This window comes from Rhinoderma darwinii, chromosome 3 (assembly GCF_050947455.1).
Source record: "Rhinoderma darwinii isolate aRhiDar2 chromosome 3, aRhiDar2.hap1, whole genome shotgun sequence".
Taxonomy (NCBI): Eukaryota; Metazoa; Chordata; class Amphibia; order Anura; family Rhinodermatidae; genus Rhinoderma; species Rhinoderma darwinii.
Genome location: NC_134689.1, coordinates 58,845,483 through 58,871,729, shown reverse-complemented (window position 1 = coordinate 58,871,729; position 26,247 = coordinate 58,845,483). Strand labels below are relative to the sequence as shown.

Sequence of the window (26,247 nt, the reverse complement as noted above, 5' to 3'; positions counted from 1 at the left end):
TTCTTGCAGTCAGCTGCAGATACTGGTGATAGAAGGTATGGGGTCCTAAAGGTGCATTTGTAGGTAGCATAATTCCCGAGATGTCTGTAACCAATGACACAACCACTCAAGCATAGTGGAGATGATAACAATTTTACAATGTCACATAGACAAGATGAACCGTTGTAACAGCCGAAGTAATGTGGAGAGCAGTGGAATGGAGGATCATAATGGCGGAAGTCTTATGCACGTATTGCTGTAGATGTATCGTGATTGAAGATATATTTCTCTCTCCAGACTAGGCCATGTATATGAGTAGTTAGATATCCCCATGGTGGGGGGGGGGGGGGGTGTGTGGAGAAATGGCAATTGCCGGTATTAATCACAGGTCTTACAGTCAGTAAGATCACACTGGCATCAAATAGAGGCAATTAAGTCTCAACCACCACAGCTTACGGTTGCACCACTCCACCGTAACCGGGTTTCAAAACTGGGTTACCAGCGGGACATCCAGACTGTAATAATAAGTTAAGAACTAACAGCATGAACATTAGCATAAACAGCAGGATTTGGCCGACATCCATCTTGTGGCAAGGACTTTTTATGGAATCACTGGTTGTGCAATTCCCAAAAGGCTGCTGGAGATTTTCGGGAGTAAGCGTGCAAATAAAACCACAACCACAAATCCGTCACAACTCTGATCGACAGAATCTAAGACTACTCTGATGTATTTGCCAGGGTCCACCGCAAGTCGGTATGATTTTTGCTGCACAGAACCCAGGTTGTTCTAACAGAGTTCATTGATGGATAAGGGGTGCAAAGCGGGCTATACCTGAACAGGTAACCAGACAGCCAGAGGGTAAACAGAAAGTCCAAAACAGAACTACAAGGGTGGGCCATTTATATGGATACACCTAAATAAAATGGGAATGGTTGGTGATATTAACTTCCTGTTTGTGGCACATTAGTATATGGGAGGAGGGAAACTTTTCAAGCTGGGTGTTGACCATGGCGGCCATTTTGAAGTCGTCATTTTGTATCCAACTTTAGTTTTTTCAATGGGAAGAGGGTCATGTGACACATCAAACTTATCGAGAATTTCACAAGAAAAACAATGGTGTGCTTGGTTTTAACATTACTTTATTCTTTCATGAGTTATTTACAAGCTTCTTTTTGTTTACAGCCATTGACATGTCGCAGAGGTTAACACGTGAGGAGCGGATAGAAATTGTGTTGATGTCTGGTGAACGCAGTACCCGGGGCATTGCAGCAGATTTCAATGCAAGACACCCTACGAGACCACCCATCTCCCATGCTACAGTTTACAAACTGCTTGCCAAGTTTCGTGAAACTGGTTCAGTGTTGGATTTGCCCAAATGTGGACGCATGACAACTGTCACTAATGAAGAAACATCAGTGGCTGCCCTAGCTTCATTCAGCAAGAGCCCACAGCGTAGCACTCGCCGCATGTCACTGGAGAGTGGCATCAGTCGAACACCCCTTCGGCGGATATTAGCTACTCACAAATGGCACCCTTACAAACTCCAGCTGCTGCAGCATCTCATCGAGGATGACCCAGATCGGCGCACTGAATTTGCAGAATGGGCAAAACAAAAATTGGAACAGGACCCTCAGTTTACATAGAACATTTTGTTCAGTGATGAGGCAAACTTTTATGTGAATGGTGAAGTTAACAAACAAAACCACCGCTATTGGTCTGACACTAACCCACATTGGATAGATCCCTCCAAGACTGTTCGAACACAAAAATGTATGGTATAGTTGGTATATGGGGTACAAAGATAGTAGGGCCATTCTTCATCAATGGAAACCTCAAGGCCACGGGATATCTGAAATTGCTACATGATGATGGACCCCTTTGCAACGCGGGGCTGCAATAGTACAGGATAAACACTGCTGGACTCTTAGACACAGCGGCTATTATGTGAGACTGCTAACTCACTTTGTAGGACCTAGTGGCAGGTCCTCTTTAAAGGGAAGGTGTCATAATTTTTATTTTTTTTTATCATATTGCTTTTAGTATGATCTGAACATAAATTTTATTTATTTGTGTTCTTGTGTTCTACTTTTTACATTTTTCTTACTTTTACTTCTCTATGGGGGCTGCCATTTTTTTTCATCTCTGTACGTGTCGATTAACGACACATACAGAGATGGAATACGGCACATACATCCCCATGGAGAATGCGAACGGGAGCCGTTCCATTCACTGCAGCGTACGCCGTCTGTGTGGGCACATGCGCCGCTCCCACATAGACCAAAACGAAGCTTATTAGCAGAGCGAAATGCGGCGCCATTTTCATGTGGACTGGAAGCTGCTGCCGGACAGTCAGATGACGACTTCCGGCCGCGGCTTCCGGCCATATGTTCAAGGGAGCGAAGACGCAAGGAATAGGAGTGGAGGCAGTAGCGGCGGCAGGAGCAGGTAAGTTATGTTTGTGTATGTGATGTGTGTATTATGTTCGTGTATGTTAGTGTTATACTGTCTGTTTAGCACTGTATTTAATCCTCCTACACTGTGCAGTCGCTCAGAAAATGGTGGCACACAGTTTGAAGATTCAACCCCCTCCTTCTCCTGGCACTAGCCAGAATAAGGGAGGGGGGATTGTGTGAGGACACTGGAGCGAGTGTGTCTACCCCAAATTTGCAGCATAAAGCAATGAGGTTGCTTTACCACACTGACCATGCTGCAATTTTGGGAATTGCTCCCTCTAGTGACAAGCACATGGAAATGTTATAAATTAGAATCTAATTTATAATATTTCCTGACTTGTGAAAAAATTTAAAAAAATTAAAACAATGTGTAATCACTCAAATGATTGTTTAACTAAAAAAAAAACACACATTCCCTTTAACCGGTTAAGGACTAGGCTGTTTTACAGCTAAATGACCAGAGCAAATTTCACAATTTTGCTATGCGCTTCTTTAGATGACTATAACTCTGCAGGTGAATAAAGTTCATCTTTGAATTTTACACTCTTTTTAAAGGACAGATAGGGCTTTGTTTTAGTGGCATTTGTCAGTATATATCATTTTTATTTTTTTCTCTAAAGTGGGCAAAATTGGAAAAAAATTCAAGAATTTAGCAATTGCGTCAGTTTATGCCAGCATTTTTCACACATAGTACAGACCACGGACAAAATTCATCTCCTTTCACATTCTTCCACTTCTCCCATGCATGGGGGTACCAAATATGTGCGCTTTATTCACTGTGCGGGCATGTGCCAGGGCTTGGCATAAAAGAGGCTTTTTGGCCTTTTCGATCCAGGAATTTTGCATTTGATTTTATAGCAGCATATGGTTCTCTGGGGGGCCTAATGCTGCTGAAATATTAGAAACACCCCATAAATGACTTCATTCACACAAGTAGACCCCACAAGGTTTCCTTCAAGGGGTTTATCATATTTTTAGCAAGTACAGTTTTCACTGAAAGTTTCTTGAATAAGATGGAACAAAATAAAATCAGCTTTTTTTAGCAACTGCATCAGTTTAGGCTAGCATTTTTCACACACGGTATAGACCACGGACAAAATTCATCTCCTTACACATTCTTCCACTTCTCCCATGCATGGGGATACCAAATATGTGTGCCTTATTCACTGTGCGGGCATGCGCCAGGGCTTGGCATAAAAGGAGGCTTTTTGCATTTGATTTTATAGCCGCATACTGTTTTCTTGGGGTCGTAATGCTGCTGAAACATTAGAAACACCCCATAAATGACTTCATTCACACAAGTAGACCCCACAAGGTTTCCTTCAAGGGGTTTATCATATTTTTAGCAAGTCCAGTTTTTTTCTGAAAGTTTCTTGAATAAGATGGAACAAAATAAAATCAGCTTTTTTTTTAGCAAATTCGTCAGTTTAGGCTAGCATTTTTCACACACGGTATAGACCACGGACAAAATGAATCTCCTTTCACATTCTTCCACTTCTCCCGTGCATGGGGATACCAAATATGTGTGCTTTATTCACGGGCATGTGCCAGGGCTTGGCATAAAAGGAGGCTTTTTGGCCTTTTCGGTCCAGGAATTCTGCACTTGACTTTATAGCAGCATACTGTTTTCTGTGGGACCTAATGCTGCTGAAAGATTAGAATCACCCCATATATGACTTAATTCACACAAGTAGACCCCACAAGGTTTTCTTCAAGGGGTTTATCATATTTTTAGACAGTCCAGTTTTCTTCTGAAAGTTTCTTGAATAAGATGGAACAAAATAAAATTAGCAATTTTTTAGCAAATGCGTCAGTTTATACCAGCATTTTTCACACACAGTATAGACCACGTACAAAATTAATCTCCTTTCACATTCTTCCACTTCTCCTGTGCATGGGGATACCAAATATCTGGGCCTTATTTATCACATAGAGATGTAGGAGGGCGGACGATAGAAGAAGCTTATTTCACAAATCGCCTTTTTTCAAAGCTGGTTTTACAAAACTCAACAGAGTTTCTATAACACTTCCAAAATATCTGCTCTTGAAGCAGAAATCCCAAAATATTCATCTAGGGGTATAATGGGAATTTATTTTTTGGGGTTTTCTAAAATAAGAAATTGCAGGTTTATGCAAATGGAGCTCTCCAGCAGATGAACTTTAGAAAATATGCAAACATGACATTCACCCTTGGAGTAAAATCAGGGGAAAAATAAAAATGTAATGTAGGACAAATATATTTTCGACTAATTAACTAAAATCTAATAATGCAGAACAGTGTGGTATTTTTTAAAACATGGGTCAATGCACAGGCCTGGTTGTGAGGGACATGATGGACAGAAATATCGTGAATCTTTGCGGTGCCCATCTTTTCTGCAGACGCGGCACTTTTTCTGGGGGTTGCTTCTAGTTGGTGTTGGGGGAATACGAGTGATGAAGTGTCTTTCAGTCAGTCGCGTGACATCCTCAGACTGGGGGCATTCTCTGGTGTCCTGAACATCAAAAATGAGGCCTTCAATAATTTTCTCCTGGAAATCCAGGTATGTGTCTCTGCCTCTGTTTTTTTTTATAGAGCACAAATGAGTTGTGGATTGCCACCTGTAGAAGATAATTGGCCACTTTTTTGTATCAGGTTTTTGTTTTTCGCTTCACTAAATAGGGCTGTAAAACCTGGTCGCTTAAATCCACCCCCCCCCCCCATGTACTTGTTATATTCGGACACGCTCACTAGTTTGTGCTTGTCCTATGTTGCCCCCCTTTCCCTCACTGCCACTGTTCCTGCGGTATCAATCATGCTTAGCACATACACGTCTTTGCGATCCCTGTACTTGACCGCCAGCAATTCCTCAGATGCATAAGCACAGAAGTCCCCCTTTACCATGCGCTTCCCCACTAATTGCTGCGGAAAACCAATTCGGTTTTTGCGCTTTGTACCACATGCCCCAGTCCTTGCAGCATGCAAATGCCTAAACAGGGGCACACTAGAATAAAAATTGTCACAGTACAGGTGGTACCCCTTGTGAAGCAGAGGCTGCATTATCTCCCACACGATCTTACTGCTGGTGGAAAGATCAGGGGGGCATCCAGGAACATTATTGAGTGGTCCTGCCCTTCATAAATCCTGAAGGCGGTGGTATATTCTGACCCGCTTTCGCACAGTTTGTAGAGCTTAACGCCATATCTTGCCCTTTTGGAAGGTAGATATTGGCGAAAGCTAGGTCTTCCATGAAAGTTGAGGAGGGATTCGTCCACGCTTACATTCTGCTCAGGGGTGTAGAGTTGCAGTAATAAATTATATTCGTTGAATTTATCAGTGGTCTTATTTTGAACAACCGATCACGGTTTGCATCGGTACTTGGGGGGGCCTGTGCGTTGTCGTTGAAGTGGAGGAACCTCATTATTGTCTCATAACGAGACCCGGGCATTACTGCAGAATACACTGAGGTGGCTTGGGTGGGTCTTGTTGACCAGTAAGACCTAATGGAGGGCTTTTTGACAATACCCATATTTAGGATGAGCCCAAATTTTTTTTTTAATTCCTGCAAATTGGTGGGCGTCCAATCTCTGGCATGGGTGGATGAAGGTTTCTGCCTTATATACTGAGCGGCATATAAATTTGTTTCGTGGACAATGATATTTAGGATGTCGTCAGTTATAAATAAATGGTAGTAATCCATTTGGACAAAATTTGTATTGTCCACGGTTATGCCAGGAGTGGCAGTAAATCCGTGGATTCTAGGCCCAAAAGATGGGGCAGGTGCCCATACAAGAGCCTGAACTGGAGGGACCAGGCTGACCCATGCTACAGCGCTACTTGGCCCTGCGCTTTCATGTTCTGCAGTTTCAACTGCATCAGGGACAACGTCCCCTGAAGATGAACCTGAAATGACGCTATCATCGTCACTGCCCAAAACAGGTTCCATCTCTGACACCATCTCTGATGCGGTCTCAGACTCAGACCACAGCATGGCGTATGCCTCCTCGGCGCTAAACAACTTCCTCGCCATAACATCACTAACACTAACTGAACAAACTTTTTTTTTTTTTATAAAACACACAAACTAACTGGTATATATATCTACACTACCGCTAACAAAAAAATAAACCGCTATTGCTATATATATTATATATATGTGGATATATATAGAATTATATATTCCCTACCTGCCTATTCTAATAGAATAAAAGATAGAAAGGTAGATAGAAAGAAAAAAAGATAGATGGATAGATTGTATAGATAGATAGAAATATATCTATACAGAGAATGTTTTATAGTGTAACTGTATGTTTTTTGTAACTGTAATCTTCTGGCAGCAATTCTCTCGAGTCTCTTCTTCTCCTCACACTGAAACAATATTTGAGGAGAAGAAAAGAGGCAGGAGATTTGCTGCCAGAAGTACCAAAATAAAACAAATGTGGTCGCTGTGATTTCACAGCGTCCACATGTTCAGGGACCATCAGATTGGTCACTGATACTCTGTACAGTGCCCAGAGCTGTTGGTAACAGTGTGGGCACATGGCTGTGTGCACGCGATCGCGTGCACACTGTATTATACGTACAAATGCATGTGATCGCTGTGATTGGTTGTCACAGCGATCACATGTTCAGGGACAAAAAGATTGGCCCTTGACATCCTGCCCAGTGCCCATGGCTGTTAGCAACAGCCAGGGCACAGAGCTGTGTGCACGCGATCGCGCGTGCACAGTCTCTGAAGTGCCGCCGTAATTAGTCTATACGGCGGACTTCAGAGACCCTGACCGCTGGCCGTAAAAACACAGCCAGCGGTCGGGAACCTATTAATGGGGCACTCCCGTGCTGGTATGAATATGTGGTCAGTTTTCAGGAACAACTGCTTTATTTGTTTTGTCTAAAATCAAACACTATGAAACGCGTTTCGACCCCGCACCGGGGTCTTCGTAAGGCACAGGTGCTTGATTTTAGACAAAACTAAGTCATACCACCACGGGAGCGCTCCATTAAGGAGTTTATTTATTGTACTTTTCCTACCACTGCATAGATGGAAAACGAAAAAAGTTATAGCTCTCAAAATATGGTGACACAAAATGAATTTTATTTTTAATGATTCATTCTTTTCCTTGTAAAAGTAGTAAAGTATAAAAAAAAAACTATATAAATATGATGCAATGAAGGAATCACTGTTTTTTTTCTATTGCACCCCACAAAGAAATTTTTACCAGTGTCATTCATTCCCAGTACATTCTATGGCACAATAAATGGTGCTGTGCAAAACGACAACTTGTCCCGCAAAAAAAAAAAGCTCTTATACGGCTATATCGATTGAAAAATAAGGAAGTTATGGCTTTTGGAAGGTGGGGAGGTAAAAATGAAAATACAAAAAATGGCTACCGAGGGAAGGGGTTAAAGAGGACCTGTCAGCTCTCATGACATGTTTATTTTATGCATACCCCATATAAAAACTATTCTGAAGCACCTTTTATTTTCTAGAACTCTGTGTTGAGCTATTTATCTTTGGAAATGTATGAATATACTGACAACTAGGCGTAACTATTCCCCTTGTAAATAGGGTGTTTAGCTAGACAGTTTAGACTATCTTTAAAGAGACTCTGTCACCACATTATAAGTGCCCTATCTCCTACATAAGGAGATCAGCGCTGTAATGTAGGTGACAGCAGTGCTTTTTATTTAAAAAAACGATCTGTTTTAACGACTTTATTAGCGATTTTAGATTTATGCTAATGAGTTGCTTAATGCCCAAGTGGGCGTGTTTTTACTTTAGACCAAGTGGGCGTTGTACAGAGGAGTGTATGACGCTGACCAATCAGCGTCATGCACTCCTCTCCATTCATCTAGGCAGCGCATAGGGATCCTTTTAGATCGCTATGTGCTGTCTTAGGGCTTATTCAGACGAACGGGATATACGTCCTATATTAGTCTATGGGGCCGTGCAGACATGTGCGTGATTTTTACGCAGCATTGGTCCACTGTGTAAAAGTCACGACATGTCCGTTCTTTGAGCGTTTTTCACGCATCACGCACCCATTGAAGTCAACGGGGTGCGTGAAAACCACGCATGTCACACGGAAGCACTTCTGTGGGACAAGCGTGATTCGCGCAACAGTTGTCAAAAGGATGAATGAAAACAGAAAAGCACCACCTGCTTTTCTGTTTACAAACATCCAAATGGAGTGTCATAATGATGGCGGGTGCGCGAAAATCACGCAGCCGCGCATCATATGATGCTGCCACACGGAGCTGTCAAGTGCCTTTTGCGCAGGCAAAACGCCACGTTTTTTTGCGTGCACAAAAGGCACACGCTCGTGTGAATCCAGCCTAATACTAACACATTATCGATACTGAAGTGTTTAGACAGTGAATAGACATTCCACGGGATGTCTATTCACATTCTCTGCACTTCGTTACTCTGTCTGTGGTAGTTACAGCAGAGGAAGCGTAATCTCGCGAGATTAAGCCGTAGATGACAGGTTACAACGAGATTACGCTTCCTCTGCTGTAACTACCACAGACATAGTAACGAAGTGCAGAGATTGTGAATAGACATCCCGTGGAATGTCTATTCACTGTCTAAACACTTCAGTATTGCTAATGTGTTAGTATAAGACAGCACATAGCGATCTAAAAGTATCCCTATGCGCTGCCTAAATGAATGGAGAGGAGTGCATGACGCTGATTGGTCAGCGTCATACACTCCCCTGTACAACGCCCACTTGGTCTAAAGTAAAAACACGCCCACTTGTGCATTAAGCAACTCATTGGCATAAATCTAAAATCGCTAAATAAAAAGTACTGCTGTCACCTACATTATAGCGCCCATCTCCTTATGTAGGAGATAGGGCACTTATAATGTGGTGACAGAGCCTCTTTAAGACTTGTCTACGGCTTAGCTTTTTTTTTGTCTATGTAGAACTGATTTAAGGGCTTTATTTCTTAACAGTATGTTGAGTTTTGAAAAGTCATTCTTACAATAACAAATATTTTCTCCCTCTTATTTTTTTTTTTTTCCATTTTTAGTTGTTCCGGAAAATTTCATACAAGGCTATGAACAAAGATGAACTAATAGCTGGAATTGATGATTTTTTAGATGAAGTTGCTGTTTTACCTCCTGGAAAATGGGATCCTACTGTGCGCATCCAACCTCCTAAATTTCTGCCTTCAGTGCACAAAAGGTAAAATTGCTTAATATTGTTACGTATTCTTAAAATTGCATTAATTAGAACCATACAGTAGAGGAAATAGTATATAGTAGACATATTTTCAAGAGCAAGCTATTAGTAACTTAGTTATTTGCTTCTATCATACCTCCCAACAGTCCTGTTTTTCACAAGATTGTCCCGCGAAACATACCTTAACTCCTTAAAAGACGCAGCCTTGTTTTGGCCTTAAGGCTCAGAGCCCATTTTTGAAATCTGCCATATTTCACATCATGTGGTAATAACTTCGGAATGCTTAAACCTATCCAAGCGATTCTGAGATTGTTTTCTCGTGAGACGTTGGGCTTTGTGTTAGTGGTAAAATTTGGTCGATATATTTAGTGTTTATTTGTGAAAAATTGCAAAATTTAGAAAAAATGTAGAAAAAATGTAGATTTTTTTTTGAAAAACTAGCATTTTTCAGAATTTTAATGTATCTGCTTGTGAGTCAGATGGTTATACCACACAAAATAGTTACTAATTAACATTTCCCATATGTCTACTTTAGATTGGCATCGTTGTTTGAACATTCTTTTATTTTTGTTGGACGTTACAAGGCATAGAACATAAACAGCAATTTGTCATATTTTTAAGAAAATTTCAAAAGCCTTTTTTTTTAGGTACCTGTTCAGTTCTGAAGTGGCTTTGAGGGACCTATGTATTAGAAACCCCCATTTTAAAAACTAGACCCCCTCAAAGTATTCAAAAACGAATTTAGAAAGTTTTTTTTAACCCTTTAGGCATTTCACAGGAATTAAAGTAAAGTGGAGGTGAAATTTGCAAATTAAATTTTTCTTGCTGAATTTCAATTTGATTCCATTTTTTTCTGTAACACAGAAGGTTTTACCAGAGAAATATTACTAAATATGTATTGTCCAGATTCTTCCGTTTTTAGAAATCTCCCACATGTAACCCTAGTGTGCTCGTGGACTAAAACGCAAGCCCCAGAAGCAAAGAAGCACCTAGTGCATTTTGGGGCCTCTTTTTTTTTAAATTAGAATATATTTTAGACAGCATGCCAGGTTTGAAGAGGTGTTGAGGTGCCAAAACAGTAAGGGTATGTTCACACGAGGGCGTCCGTTACGGCTGAAATTACGGGGATGTTTCAGCCTGAAAACATCCCCGTAATTTCAGCCGTAACGGCATGTGCAGGCGCTTGAACGCCGCGTCCATTACGGACGTAATTGGCGCTGCTATTCATTGGAGTCAATGAATAACGGCTCCAATTACGGCCAAAGAAGTGACAGGTCACTTCTTTGACGCGGGCGTCTATTTACGCGCCGTCATTTGACAGCGGCGCGTAAATTACGCCTCGTGTGAACAGACAAACGTCTGCCCATTGCTTTCAATGGGCAGATGTTTGTCAGCGCTATTGAGGCGCTATTTTCGGACGTAATTCGGGGCAAAAACGCCCGAATTACGTCCGTAATTAGTGCGTGTGAACATACCCTAAGAATCCCCCATAAGTGACCCCATTTTGGAAACTACACCCCTCATGGAATTCATATAGGGTTGTTGTTACCATTTTGACCCCACAGTTTTTTCACAGCACGTATTTGAATTGGGCTGTGAAATTTAAAAAATTTAATTTTGTCCAAAAAGATGTCATTTTTAGTAAAAATTTCTTATTTTCACAGAGAACAAAATATCCCATTTTGTTGCCCAATTTCTTCTGAGTGCAGCAATACCACATTTAGTGGTGATAAACTGCCGTTTGGGCCCACGGGAGAGCTCAGAAGGAAAAGAGCGCTATGTGTTCTTTAGAGTCCAGATTTGTGGATTGGTTTTCGGGTGCCATGTTGCATTTGCAGAGCCCCAGAGGTATCAAAGCAATGGAAACCCACCAGAAGTGACCCCATTTTGGAAACTACACCCCTCAAGGAATTAATTTATGGGTGTTGTGACCATTTAGACCCCACAGTTTTTTTCACAGAATTTATTTGAATTGGGCTGTGATTTAAAAAAAAAAACAAATTTTTCCAATAAGATGTAGTTTTGGCTCAAAATTTAAAATTTTCACAAGGAGTAAAAGACCCATTTTGTTGCGAAATTTGTCCTGAGTGCGGCAATATCCCATTTGTGGTGGTAAACTGCTGTTTGGGCCCATGGGAGGGCTCAGAAGGAAAGGACCGCCATTTGGCCTACTGGGGATTTTCTGGTGTTAAGTCATGTATGCAGAAGGCCCTGAGGTGCCAGTACAGTTGAAACCCCAAAAAAGTAACCCCGTTTTAAAAACGACACCCCTTAACGTATTCATGTAGAGGTGTAGTGAGCATTTTGAAACCCACAGGTATTGTGTAAAAGACAATGCGCTGTAGATGGCGCAGAGTGAGATTTGCAATTTTCTATATATATGCCAATTCAGTATCCGATATATTGTGCCCAGCATGTGCCACCGGAGACATACACCCCATAAACTGTAATATGGGTTCTCCCGGGTATGGCAATACCCTACAAGTGGCTGTTAACAGCTGCCTGGGCACACGGCAGGGCTCAGAAGGGAAGGATCACCATTTGGCCTATTGGGGATTTTCTGGTGCTAAGTCATGTATGCCGAAGCCCCTGAGGTACCAGTACAGTTGAAACCCCTGAGAAGTGACCCCGTTTTAAAACCTACACCCCTTAAGGCATTAATCTAGAGGTGCAGTGAGCATTTTGACCCCACAGGTATTGTGTAAAAGATAATGCGAAGCAGATGGTTCAGAGTAAGATTTGAAATTTTCTATACATATATGCCAATTCAGTGTCTAATATATTGTGCCCAGCATGTGCCACCGGAAACATACACCCCATAAACTGTAATAAGGGTTCTCCCGGGTATGGCAATACCCTACAAGTGGCTGTTAACAGCTGCCCTGGCACACTGCAGGGCTCAGAAGAGAAAGATGAGGGGGATAAGCTGTGCGGAGTGCATCAGGGTAAGTAAAACTGGGGTAGATAAAAAAAATCAAGGGATGTATGACAAATTTTAAAACACTTTTCATGCAGAGCCATCGTTTTTCAGGACACGTGTCTTATTGATATATTGTGTCTTTCCTTATCCCCCTCTTATAGCAGACTTTGCACCTATTTTGACTTTTTCACTTCTTGCCAGTTTGGGGAACTTCTCCTGGAAAGTGTTGCCCTGGTACGATGTGTGTGGCCTTGCTTCCAGAAGTACTGGGTGCCCCCCCCCTTCTTGGTCCCTAAAGATTAGGTTTTTGATAACCACCTCTTGACATTCCAGGAACATTCCCCACTGGCCTGCACATCGATGTAGCACGTATGCATTGTACAATGCCATCTGTATAATGTGCATGGCCAGTTTCTTATACCACACCCTTGATTTCCGCATGGCATTGTAGGGCTTCAGGACTTGATCTGACAAGTCCACCCCTCCCATGTACCTATTGTAGTCCAGGATGAAGTCTGGTTTGGGGGTCTCTGTACTGATACCTCGAACTGGTACATGGGTACTGGTGTGACCATGTATTGTTGTCAATACAAGGACATTGCTCTTGTCCTTGTACTTGACACACAATATGTTGCTGCTAGAATGTGCCCTGCTCTCACCCCTTCTGAATGTGTGCCCAAGCAGAACCTTAGGGAGGCCTCTCAGATTTCTTCTAGCAGTGCCGCAGTACTTCTGGAAGCGAGGCACTTGAAGAGTGAGACACTGGTATAAAAATTATCTAGGTAGAGGTGGTAACCCTGGTCCAGCAGTGGGTGCACCAAATCCCACACAATTTTCGCATTAACTCTCAGTAAGGGGTGGCATTCTGGGGGCTGAATACTGGTGTCCTTCCCTTCATATATCCTAAATTTGTACGTATACCCTGATGCACTCTTGTACAGCTTATACATCTTCACGCCATACCATGCCTTCTTACTCGGCAGGTACTGGCAGAATTGAAGCCTCCCTTTAAAATGTACCAGGGACTCATCAACAGAAATACACTTCTCAGGGGTGTATGCTTGGGCAAACCAGGCACTGAAATGGTCTAATAGGGGTCTCAGATTATACAAACGTTCAAAACTGGGGTCATCTCGGGGTTGGCACTGCTCATTATCAGTATAATGTAAGAAGCAAAGTATTGCCTCATAACACATCCTGTACATTGGGGTGTGGTATAAGATGTTCGTGCTCCAGTAGGTCCTAATGAACGGCTTTTTCAGAAGCCCCATGTTCAAGTGAAGTCCCCAGAACTTGCCCAACTCTGATGCGTCTACAGGGGTCCACCTGTGGGATTGGGCATAAAATGACGTGGGGTTCTTCGTAATATACTGTTGGGCATATAATTTTGTCTGGGAGACATAAGCTCTATAAAGTCATCAGTGAAGAAGAACTTGAAAAAGTCCATTTCATTGAGCCCTGCCATATTAAATCTGATCCCCGGGCTGCCCGTGTACTCAGGGATTTGGGGCTCATAAATGTCTAATGTGGGGGCCCCAAATGGGGTCACTTCGCTCGGGGGTTTTAACTGCGGAGGGGTCACTTCGCTCTGGGATTTCAACTGCGGCGGGTCATTTCGCTCAGGGGTTCTAACTGTAGTGGTGGTCCTGGGGAATCTCCTAGGGGGTTCCTCTTCTTATTCACTGGATGTGTAGGTGGATAAATAAAACAGAGTCTCACCATCCGACGAGTCTGTGTCGGAGGCAAGAAATTATAATGCCTCTTCGGCAGTAAATGTCTGTTTGGGACATGTTTGTTTGCTTCCCTAACTAGGAGCAATAGGCTACTACCTAAACTAGCCCAAAAAAATTGGTGTTTTTATGGAACGAGTGGGCTTCCCTGAGAATAAACCTAACTAGGGCGAGGGTTCCTAACACTAAACCTAACTAGATTTTGTTTGAACTACCCTGAAACTAAATCTAACTACTGAAACTATTTCCTGACACTGAACCTAACTAGATTTTTCAGGGCTTCCCTGACACTAAATCTAACTACGGTAACGGGTGCCTGACACTAAACCTAACTAGATTATTCCGAGCATCCCTGACGCTATACCTAACTACGGTGATGGACCCTATGGACCCCTACTGCTAGATCTAACTACGGTGATGGATTCCTGACGCAAAATTCCCTGACGCTATACCTAACTACGATTTTTGACGGTTAACTAACCCTAATAATAAACTAACCAGTTAAATTGTCTAAACTGACAAATTTTTTTTTGTTTTCAATTTTTATATATTTTTTGTTTTACATATTTTATAAAGAAAAAAAAGAAAAAAATAATCCCCAGGGACCAAGAAATTTGGTCCTGAAGGCTAAGAAATGGTCAGTGATAGGAGATCACTGACCAAAAACGTCGGGGGAACACAAGGAGGAAGGGTACAGGAGTGGGTAGTGGATGGGGGAGGTGGGAAACAGAAAAATGTTATTTTTTTACTTTTTTTGCACTTTTTTCCAACTTTGCTCTTGTCTCTCTCTTCTAACAACCGCTCTGAACGCCTCTCTATCTCCAACAGAGGCATTCAGGGCGGTTGCAGCAGGATGTGATGTCAGGGAGAGGAAGTGAAGAGACTGATCACTGCTATTGGACAGTTAGTCACTGACTGACCAATAGCGGCGATCGAGGAGGCGGGACCATCGCGGCAGGTCCCAGAGTATTGAGCTGTGATAGCCTGCTGTCCGAAACAGCAGCTGTCACAGCTTGTGAACGCGCCGGCGGAAAATGGCGATGCATTTTCCTTGTGACGTACTATTCTGTCACTGAGCGCAAACGGTGCGGTCAGCATGATGGAATAGTACGTCACTGAGCGCGAAGTGGTTAAAGGGGAGCATGACTATGCAGATAAGTAAAAACAGCACACAATTTTATAATTTAACCGTGTTAAGAGAAGTTATCAAACACTGATATTACTTTCAGTAATGTTATAATATAGCTCCCTAGTTACATTTAGAGAGGACCTGTCACCTCTCTTGACATGTCTCTTTAAGTAAATGTTTTCCCCATAAAATAATAGTTCTGGATAATATTTTTTTTAGAACTAATTTGTGTCATTCCTCTGCTATTTCTCCTAGAAATGTATGAATAAGTTGACAACTGGGTGTTACCAGTTGGGGGTATGTGTCTTGTGAGCTAGGACCTCACTGTGCTTGCTATAATGGCTGGTAACCAGGCAGAAACAGGCAGTATAAGGTTCATCAAAGCAGGATTTATTGAAACCAAAAAGAACAGGATGCTTGTCCAGCAGCAAGAGACAAGGCTTTCTTCAGAAACAGAAATCATATAAGTTCCTTTACTTTGTCAAATATAATTCCTTCTTGCCTTTAGCTTCAATCAAATAGGATATCACATAAAGTCTCGCCCTGTAGGCAGTCACAGAAACCAGGTCAGTGTCTGGCAGTAGTTTGTTCCAGTCTCAACCACAGTACTCCGCTTTTCTTTATCTTTGAAATACTTACACCTATAGACATGTTGCTCATAGGCAGTTTCCCCTTTAAAAATACTATCAAAGCCCTACCTTGACTCCTAGTTTAGCAGAGTAAAAACCCTGGAGTGAAGAACTGGAGTGGCCATCCCACTGAGTCTCTACAGGCACTCCTAAATCCTGGACCCTAGAATCTGCCTAAAAAACACATTTAGGAACTTAATGTTGCTCAGCACTAAATCCTTTTGGGATTTACACTACTGAGACCAAGAGTCTTAGTGGCACGTACATGCCATCCACCAATTTACCTGCTGGCTGCTTACACCTTACCCAGAGTGAGCACTGTCCAGACAGAATGAGACTGTGTAGGGACACACCGCTTTGACAAGGGGAATGGTAACACCAAACTGTCAATTTTTCTCAATTTCTGAGAGGAATAACAAAAGAATGGCACAATGCAATGAGTTCTACAAAAATGTGTTCCAGAATTGTTATTTAATGGGAAATACAAGTATTTACTAAAATAGAAATGTCAGAAGACGTAAGAGGTCCTCTTTAACCCATTCCCGACATTTGATGTAACTGTACATCAAGGGCCTTCAAGAAAGAGTAGGGAGCAGGGTCACAGGCTGAGGATGTCAACTGTATGTTACAGCTTACATTTCACTGTAACGGCAGGAATCAAAGTTATCAGACCATTTAACGACTGAGCTGCCGAGGTCAATAGCATCTGCGGCATCTAAGCTGTTGGAAAGAGAGGTCTGTTAGAAAGATGGTTGTCATGGCAGCCTGGGGGCCTAATGAAAATCATAAAGTATTGTAAAAAATAAACAGAATTGGTATCGCCGTGTCTGCAAAAGGCCAAAATATTCTAATATAACAGTATTTAACAAGCACGCTAGAATTGCATTTTTTTTGGTCACCCTATAGCACCAAAAAAATGTAATAGAATTTGATCAAACAGTTGTATGTACCCAAAAATACCAATAAAAACAACAGCTCGCTCCCCAAAAATAATCCCTCACACTGCTCCGTCGATGGAAAAATAGAATATGGCGATACAAAACAATTTTCTTTGTAAAACTGGTACATCATAAAAAAATATATAATATTTGTATCGCCGCAACTGTTTTGCCCGCAAAATAAAGTTAACAACATGTATTGTTTTCACGCACGGTGAATGCTGTAAAAACAAAACCCAAAAAACAATGGGGGAATCGCTGTTTTTTCCTCATTCCACCCCATAAAGATATTTTCTCAGTTATGCAGTACAATATATAGTACATTAAATGGAGCAACTAAAAACTGCAACACGTTCAGCAAAAAACAGTTGACAGTTCAGGGGGTTATTTAAATATCGGGCGCCAAATATAACGGCACCGATATCTAAATAACTGAGGAAGTTAGAAAAAAATGTAAAGTGCCCCAGGGTTTGCGCAGCCGTCCCGATTGCATGATGCACTGAGCTGCACATGTATGGTGAGGTGAAAGGTTCTCTTTAAGAATTATGGAGGCGGGGGGCATGGCCAACGACGGACATGAGCGGTCGCATGTTTTAGGTGCTCCATACCCAGCTGAGTATTTCCTACCATTATCCTGCTGATATACCGCTATAATTGCTACCAAACCCGGACACCATACTCACCAAGGGGGACACGCTGTCATGAACCGTACCCGACAATCCTTGGCGGCTGAGCGGCTGAAGGAATACGCCTGGCAGCTCCACAAGATGATGCCGGCGCCTCTGCCTCTTCACCGTCTCCCTCTTCAGAGCTTGAACAGCTTGAACCTCCCCCAGCTCCTGAAGCAGAACTCACTCTGGCACAAGTGTCTTCCAGATTACTGGATGCGATACAATTATCTACATCTTCCCTGACTGGCAGGATCGCAGAGGTAAAATCAGATGTGGGTCTTCTCAGGCAGGATTTGCAGAATTTAAGGGAAATTGTGAGAGAGACAGAAGATAGAATCTCTGGATTGGAGGACAGAGTGGCTCCGCAGGCATCAAAGCTGATTCAGTTGGATAAGGTGGCTAGTCAATGGGCGCAGCGAGCAGACGACTTAGAAAACCGCCTCCGTCGCAATAATATAAGGATTCTGGGGCTACCTGAGCGTAGTGAAGGACGAGACCCTTGCACTTTTATGGAGTCCTGGTTTAAAGAAATACTACCTGACGCCATATTGTCCTCCTCCTATACAATTGAAAGAGCGCACCGCGTGCCGGGTAGGCCCACACCCCCTGGAGCTCCTCCGAGGCCCATGCTAGCCCGCCTCCTCAGCAGCAGAGATCGAGACGCCATTTTACAAGCCGCGCGTAAACATGGAGAGATTCGTTTTCAGAATGCCACTGTAAAGGATCTGCCAGGCACAGCTTCTGTGTCTACGCCCATAGGTAATCAGTCTGCACCTGCTTCTATGTCTGTGAGACTGACTACATCTTCCTCCACTCAGGATGGCAGGCTTAGGAGTGGGAGAGCCTATCACAGCCTGGCCAGACGGAGCTAGCTCCCACCCTTTGTCTATTTATACCTGCCTTTCCTGTTCCTCCTTGCTTGTGATTCTTCTCGTTTGGTTTCCTGGCCCTGCTGCAGCTTCTTGAACTATTTGACCCTGCTTCATATTGACCCTGGCTTACTGACTACTCCTGCTCTGCGTTTGGTACCTCGTACACTCCTGGTTTGACTCAGCTTGTTCACTACTCTCCTGCTCTGCGTTTGGTACCTCGTACACTCTTGGTTTGACTCGGCTCGTTCACCACTCTTGTTGCTCACGGTGTTGCCGTGGGCAACCGCCCCTTTTCCCTTGCTTCTGTGTACCCTTGTCTGTTTGTCTGTCGTGCACTTATTGAGCGTAGGGACCGTCGCCCAGTTGTACCCCTTCGCCTAGGGCGGGTCGTTGCAAGTAGGCAGGGACTGAGTGGCGGGTAGATTAGGGCTCACTTTTCTGTTTCCCTACCCCCACCATTACAGCCACTATACTGCTCTTTCCGGATTTTTCCGCTGCCTTACAAAAAACAAGGGCTTCTTTCGTACAGGTCAAAAGGCGACTTCGGGACTTACAAATTTCTTACTCTATGGCGTTCCCGGCAAGATTGAGGGTTGTACATCAAGAAAAGACTATCTTCTTCAATGATCCGGCTGAGGCGGATGAGTGGCTGAGTTCTGTAGGTCGCTCACCTCACCGCTAACTTTTGCAACATCTGTTATCCGGGGGGACTGTTCTCTATGTTCGCCATGTCAACATTCTCTGCCCTTGCGGGATATCGTCTGGGACTTTCAGATGAGTATATAACGTACGGATACTGTGATTTTGACATGCCGTTAGCCCTGCCACTCGTGGCCTTACTACTTACTTCAAATTTACTGTTGATGCAGATTCCTCCTGGAATAGAGTGCCTGAATGCGTGATCCGCTGGGATTATTACTGTATTATTTTTCTTTTTCACCTATATCTCATGTCGTGCATTTATCTCAGATATTTAATATGATGGGGATAGCTGGGTGTTACCCTGTGTAGAATCCACTGGACCTGTTGCGGACCCCCAGTAGGGATAGATATTGAGCTGCTTCGTATGGATAATGTCATGTCTTGATATCTGTATTAGCGGTCTAAATAATTCACACTTAAGGAAACATAATGCTGGTTTTTCTTCTTTTACTTTTCTAATTTGTTCACCTATATCAGCTATAAGGTATATAGGTGATCCCCCGTTTGCCCACAATATCACACCTGTGATATAACGTAACTTCAAAGCCCTGAAAGCTTCGGTTACATTCTGTTAGTACTGGTGTATTGTTCTTTGCACGAGCTGTTCATTTAGATAAGTGCTTTGTACTGATATCTGATGCAATATGTGACATGACTCTGAATGTTTTATCTGTGAATGTGAGAGGCCTGGGAGACTCCCATAAAATAAATTTGACGTTTTCCTTTATCCGCAGCCAAGGGCCACAATTAATATGTCTTCAGGAGACACACCTCACTTCCTCCACTGTACACTATCTGAATCGACCGTGGATCCAGTGGTCGGCCCATTCCACTCACAGTTCGTATTCCAGAGGGGTTTCCATTTTAGTCCATAAGTCGCTTAAATGGGAGCTAGATGTGGTACTGAAAGATCAAGAAGGCAGGTGGCTATTCATACATGCTTGGATAGAGGGTCATCCTTTCCTGCTGATTGGACTTTATCTTCCACCACCGGCTCCCATGTCGGTACTTTATGAAGCGGCAAAGTTTGCTTCACAGTTTCCTATGGCCGGAGTGCTGTGCATGGGTGATTTCAACCTTTTACTGGATCCTTCTATTGACAAGTTTTACCCTGGAGTCATACCTGGACATCTACCTGTAACTACTCCCTTGGCTGGGTTCTTGAGAGAGATGGGCAGGCTGGATATGTGGAGACAGCGATATCCTGATAATCGAGAGTTTACCTGCTTCACACCTGGGAGAAACACGTTGTCTCGGATTGATTATATGTGCAGCAACTCCAAAGTGTATAGTATGATGGAACTTATCTCACACTTACCCCGAGCAATGTCTGACCACTCACCTATGCTGGTCAAGCTTACCCTCCGCCCTCAAGTGAATAGGGGTCCTAGGAAGATACACCCATTCTGGCTCACAGTGTTTGGCGCACAAGATCGCGTACCTGATCAACTGGAGGTGTTCTTTGCGGATAACCTTCCCTTTGATAACCACTCGGCTCTATGGGACGCCCTGAAGGCATACTTACGTGGCTGTTTGCAGTCATTGATATCCTATCATAAAAGGCAGTCCTCTAAGATGGAACAACTACTGGAGAGTGAATGCGCCAACCTGGAGGCCGCGTTCATTGTGGATCCCTCCCCGATCAATCAACAACAATGGCTACGGAAGGGCAGAGAATACGTACATCTTCTCCCCGAAAAGACTAAACGCTGCATCTTCTTCTCTAAGCAGAGATACGTCGAACATGGCAATCAATCCAGTAGTCTCTTGGCGCATCTCATTCACAGCAACACTGCATCTCCTGCCATACTACATATCAATACAACCGGAGGGACTATGCTACATGATAACGAGCAAATCCTCAGTTGCTTTTCGGACTTCTACAGGGACCTATATAGTTCAAAATTGCAGGTATCCCCTCAAAACATCAGGGACTACCTATCGGAAATAAATATTCCCAAATTGACCGACCCACAAAGGGCATTCATGGATGCTCCTCTAACACTACAGGAATTGACGGAAGCATTATCCTCATTGGCAAAGGGCAAGTCATCTGGCCCTGACGGCATACCGCTTGAAGTGTACGTCAAATACCTGGAACATCTCTTGCCTCAGTTACTTGCTGTCCTGAATACATCTTTTGAAAAAGGGATGCTGCCCGCTTCATTCTATGACGCGACCATAATTGTCCTTCTGAAGCCGGATAAATCTCCACTGGACTGCGGGTCGTACAGACCTATTTCCCTGTTCAACACAGATTATAAATTACTGACGAAAGTGTTTGCGAACCGGCTAAACTCGGTTATCGCTGAGATCATCCATCCTGATCAATCGGGATTCATACCGGGGAGGAGCACATCTGATAACCTGTGGAGAGTCCATGCAGTGGCACAAATAGGGGAACGGAACAGCAATGATTGGGCCTTAGCATCCTTGGATGCAGCTAAGGCATTTGACTCCGTGGAGTGGCCTTATCTCTCTGGCGTTCTTACCTGCTTTGGCTTTGGACCGGCCTTTGTGACCTGGATACAGCTCATATATAAACACCCGAAGGCTAATGTGGCGTTGAATGGATTAACATCGACTTAATTTGAGCTTGGCCGGGGAATGAGGCAGGGATGCCCCCTGTCGCCCCTAGTCTTTGCTATGGCAATGGAACCACTGGCGATACTCATCAGATCAGACACAGAGTTGCAGGGTATCCCACATGCAGCAAGTGAGGATCGAATTGCTTTATACGCCGATGACATCATGCTTTTCATCTCAAGGGTGCAGTCTTACCTTCCAAGGGCAATGAGCCTCATTAATACATTTGGAGACTACTCAGGTCTACGTATAAACTGGACAAAATCGGCAGTAATGTGTCTTCACCCGGTCGAGTCTCAGCCGGTGGGTTCCACGATGGAAGGTCTTGCGGTAGTTGAACACTTCAAATATTTAGGACTGCATATTGCTGGGAAAGCGACACTCTCACTACCACTCAATGTTCACCCGCTTCTAGCCATTTTTAGAGAAAAATTCAAGGTATGGGCAGCCCTTCCCTTATCAGTCATGGGCCGTATTAATTTGATTAAAATGGTGGTACTGCCAAAGAGTCTGTATGTTCTGCAACATGTCTGCACTCCTATACTAAAGTCCTTTTTCAAACAATGGGACTCATTAATTATATCCTTCATATGGGGAAGCTCTAGATCTAAACTGGCCTTACTAAAAATTGCAACGCCCAAAAGAAATGGCTGGTATTGCTCTTCCGGATATCTACTTATACTACTTAGCTGGCCAACTCAAATATTTGGGCCCATGGACACAAGCAGGTCGACCCCCTGGAACCGAGGGAATATTACTGGAATACTCCGCACATGAATCATTATGGCCTGTCCTGTTCCATCAGGGGATTCCTGGGACATTTCTGCTACCCATTTGTCGATTGGCCAGAGGAGTGTGGAAAGTGGCTGTGGACATCTCCGGTTCATCTACAATACCTGCGGAAACTCCATTATGGCACAATGTTGCCTTGGGATCCTTATACACCTATCCGGATGCAGCGTATTGGATAGCTGCGGGCATACAGGTGCTCAACAATGTCTATGAAAACGATGTCTTTATATCCTTCGAACAGATGCAGGAAAAATTTAACATTCCGAGGCAGCACTTCTTCAAATACCTACAATTGCGCCATCTACTTTCTACACAGTTTCCGGAACCTCGCCAGCCCATCTCCTCGTATCCTCTCATTGGGGTGGTCAGATCTCAAGGTCCTAAGGGGCTAATCTCTACCATTTATGCCCACCTACTGGACAAAAAGGCTTCAGCGGCCCCGCTGCCAACTACATCTAAATTGGCCCAACTGATACCATCACTCACTGAAGAGAATATCGTTGATCTACAGTATTACAGTCCCACTTACATGTGTCGCCGGCAGCAAACATCAAGCTCATTCAGTTATACTATATCCTCAAGCCTACCTGACACCTGTACGATTGTTTAAAATGCATTGTATAGCTGAACCTTCCTGCCCTAAATGTTCTTACACTCCTGCAGATTTTTGGCATATGGTGTGGGTGTGTCCTCGTATCAAAGCATACTGGGCAGAAGTAGTTGGCTTCCTAAACCTGATACTACCTTCCCCTATTATGAGCTCTCCAGAACTTTGTTTGTTTGGCATAATGGAGGAAGAACAGTGGCCATATTATACCAGAATCTTTCTACAAGAGACTCTATTTTTAGCTCGTAAAGGTATCTCAATGAGATGGATGGATAGGCGACCTCCTACAGTTACAGTGTGGAAAAATATGGTTAACTCAATGGTATCTTATGAACGTGTCATATTTAAACATAGAAATCAACCTGACAAATTTCACAAAATTTGGGACCTGTGGTGTGGATCTTCAGATACTAATTATTCATCCAGAGAGCTGGGGCTGGCAGTGAACACGCTGGTAGGAGGGTGGGGTGATAATCTCGGATTGTTGTGGTAGTAGTGGATGTCCCGGGCCTCATAATCGTTTGTTATGTATGCTCAGATTGTAAAGTTTCATGTCTGTGGTGCCACTGTTCACATGGCACTGTTTGTAATGTGTGAAATACTGTACTTATATTTTCAGCACCTGCGAGTGATCTGTTATGATTTTATAGGACAATGTTGTCCACTTACTATTTTGAACATGTCCTGTGATAAAGTTTGTTTACTGTTCAATGAAACGAGTTTAAAAAAAAAAAAGAATTATGGAGGCCACTGAGCTCTTGGGAACTTTCAGTGCAGCGGAAATTTTTTTGTACCCTTCTCCAGATCTGTGCCTCGCCACAATCCTGTCTCTGAGCTCTACGGGCAGTTCTTTCCTTCTCATGGTTTTGGTTTTTTCTCTGATATGCATTGTGAGCTGTGAGACCGTATATAGACAGGGTTGTGTCTTTCCAAATCATGTCCAATCAAATGAATTTACCAGAGTTGGACTCCAATCAAGGTGTAGAAACATTTCAAAGATGATCTAGAGATATGGGAGCCCCCCCCCCCCCCCCCGAGCTAAATTTCAAGTGTCATAGTAAAGGGTCTGAATATTTATTTATTTCCTTTTATAAAAAATTTGCACAAATTTCTAAAACTCTGTTTTCACTTTATCATTATGGGTTATTAAGTGCAGAATGATGGGGATAAACATGGATTTTTTTTACATTTTAGCTCAAGGTCTTAACATAACAAAAACTGTATAAAACATAACAAAAACGGAAAAAAGTTAAAGGGTCTGAAGACTTTCCGAATACACTGTATATCCAAACAAAATATGTACTGTGAACTAAAAACTAAAATTTAGATAATGTTTATCATGCTAGCTTTTTTTAATATTGATTTTCAAACTGTATTGATATATTGATGTTATTAAGTTGATGCATTTTTAAACAGGCAAGCACTTCGACAAAGAGAATCAAAAAATCACTGCAATGGAAATCCTCATGAAACAGAGAAATTAGCGCATGGAGTTCCTCATGTCAGCGAAGAACTACTGAAAACAACCAAGTAAGTTTCATGACAGAACAAAAGAACAAATAAGTGGAATCTTAGCAGTGGTGTATGCATAATATCCATACTGTGAAAATAAATGACTTTGCACATAATAAGCAGGCACTGTAGTGTAAAAGAATACAAACAGATCTATAAATATAATTTTAAAGTGAACAACGCCATGATATTCACAGAGCTTAGTAAGACTTCATTCACATCTGCATTGTAGGCTCTGTTAGGGGCCTCCATCGCAGATCTGGCTGAGTTTACCGGAGATTACCAGAGACAATAGCGCAGCATGCGGTAAACAAACAGACACTCCGATGTAAAGCCGATGGAATCTATTAAAGTCAATGTGTTTCGTCGGCCATTGATGGTGTCCGTCGTGTAACGGGACTGTTGCTTACATTATTTCCTTGTTCTGCTCCTCTGACTAAGCAGAACAATGGAATAGCCCAACGCAGGTGTGAACATAGCCTAAAAAACCTAGGGATGGGGGCTGGCGGGCCTTGTGCCAGGGAGCACCAACAATTCACTCTTAGGGCATGTTCACACCGGGCGGATATGGCGGCAATTCCGGCCGAAAAACCACACCCAATTGTGTTACAGTTTTCCGGCCGGAATATCCACTGCGGAAAATAGAATGTAAAGAAAAAAAAGCTCATCTAACCTGTAGCCATGGCGATTCGTCCCTGTGACGGCTGCAGCGGTCACATGGGATGAAACATCATCGCTGGGGGCTGGGCTGGACGCAGAAGCAGAGAGTTCTGGGTAAGTATAATCATTTTTTTGTTGTGATTTTTTTTGTTTGTTTAGTTGGGATTTTTGCGGCGGAATCGCAGCTTTTCCACCGCAAAATCACAACATCTGCTATTTGTTGCAGGTTTTACCTCCCATTGAAATTAATGGAGAAAACTTGCAACATAAAAGATTAAAAAAACACACCGCAGGTCAATTTATGAATGTTTTTTCAGTGGGGTTTTTATGCAGCGTGTGGATAAGATTTGTTCAATTCACATCCACTTTGCTGCTACCATAATAAGTGGCAGTTTTTTCACAGTATTCACGCTATGTGTGAACCCGGCCTCAGGCAGGGTATTTAGTTGGAGCCTATAGATACAGGGCTAGAGCAGCGTAAATATTATCATAATCTTTATACTCCAATGTATCTATTAGCTAATAGAAACCTATTCTTTAGGGCTCATGCACACAGGGACGGAATGCATACAGTAGTGCAAGAATCCAGTACAGCACTTTAAGTAGGACTCAGTCGAATGTGTGTTTGCAGATATTTTAACCTAAGGGAGAATACCTCCGTAAGACTCCATATAGAATCGTACAGTACAGTGCACATGCACCTTTATATTGTAGGCCTATCTGGCTATGTGCATGAGCACTTCTTTCTACAAATTTAGATTGCCTCACTTTGATGTTTTAGTCAACCTCAGCTCCGATGTTTCTAATAGGTGTGTGCACTTTATTAGATAAAAACATTGCAGTGATTGTCATGCATTGGACAACTCCTTTAAGATGCTCAGACATCCTCAAATCTGATAACT

The 26,247-nt window shown here is 42.9% G+C and overlaps 1 protein-coding gene across 1 annotated transcript in view; it reads left to right on the top strand.

The window, feature by feature from the left end:
- Nucleotides 1–26,247, top strand: part of SLC4A9 (solute carrier family 4 member 9) — a 369,367-nt gene that overhangs the window by 141,946 nt on the left and 201,174 nt on the right. The window contains exons 7-8 of the mRNA XM_075856371.1: nt 9,446–9,600; nt 24,590–24,703. Of these exons, the coding sequence (XP_075712486.1) occupies nt 9,446–9,600; nt 24,590–24,703 (269 nt within the window). The remainder of the gene's footprint in view (nt 1–9,445; nt 9,601–24,589; nt 24,704–26,247) is intronic.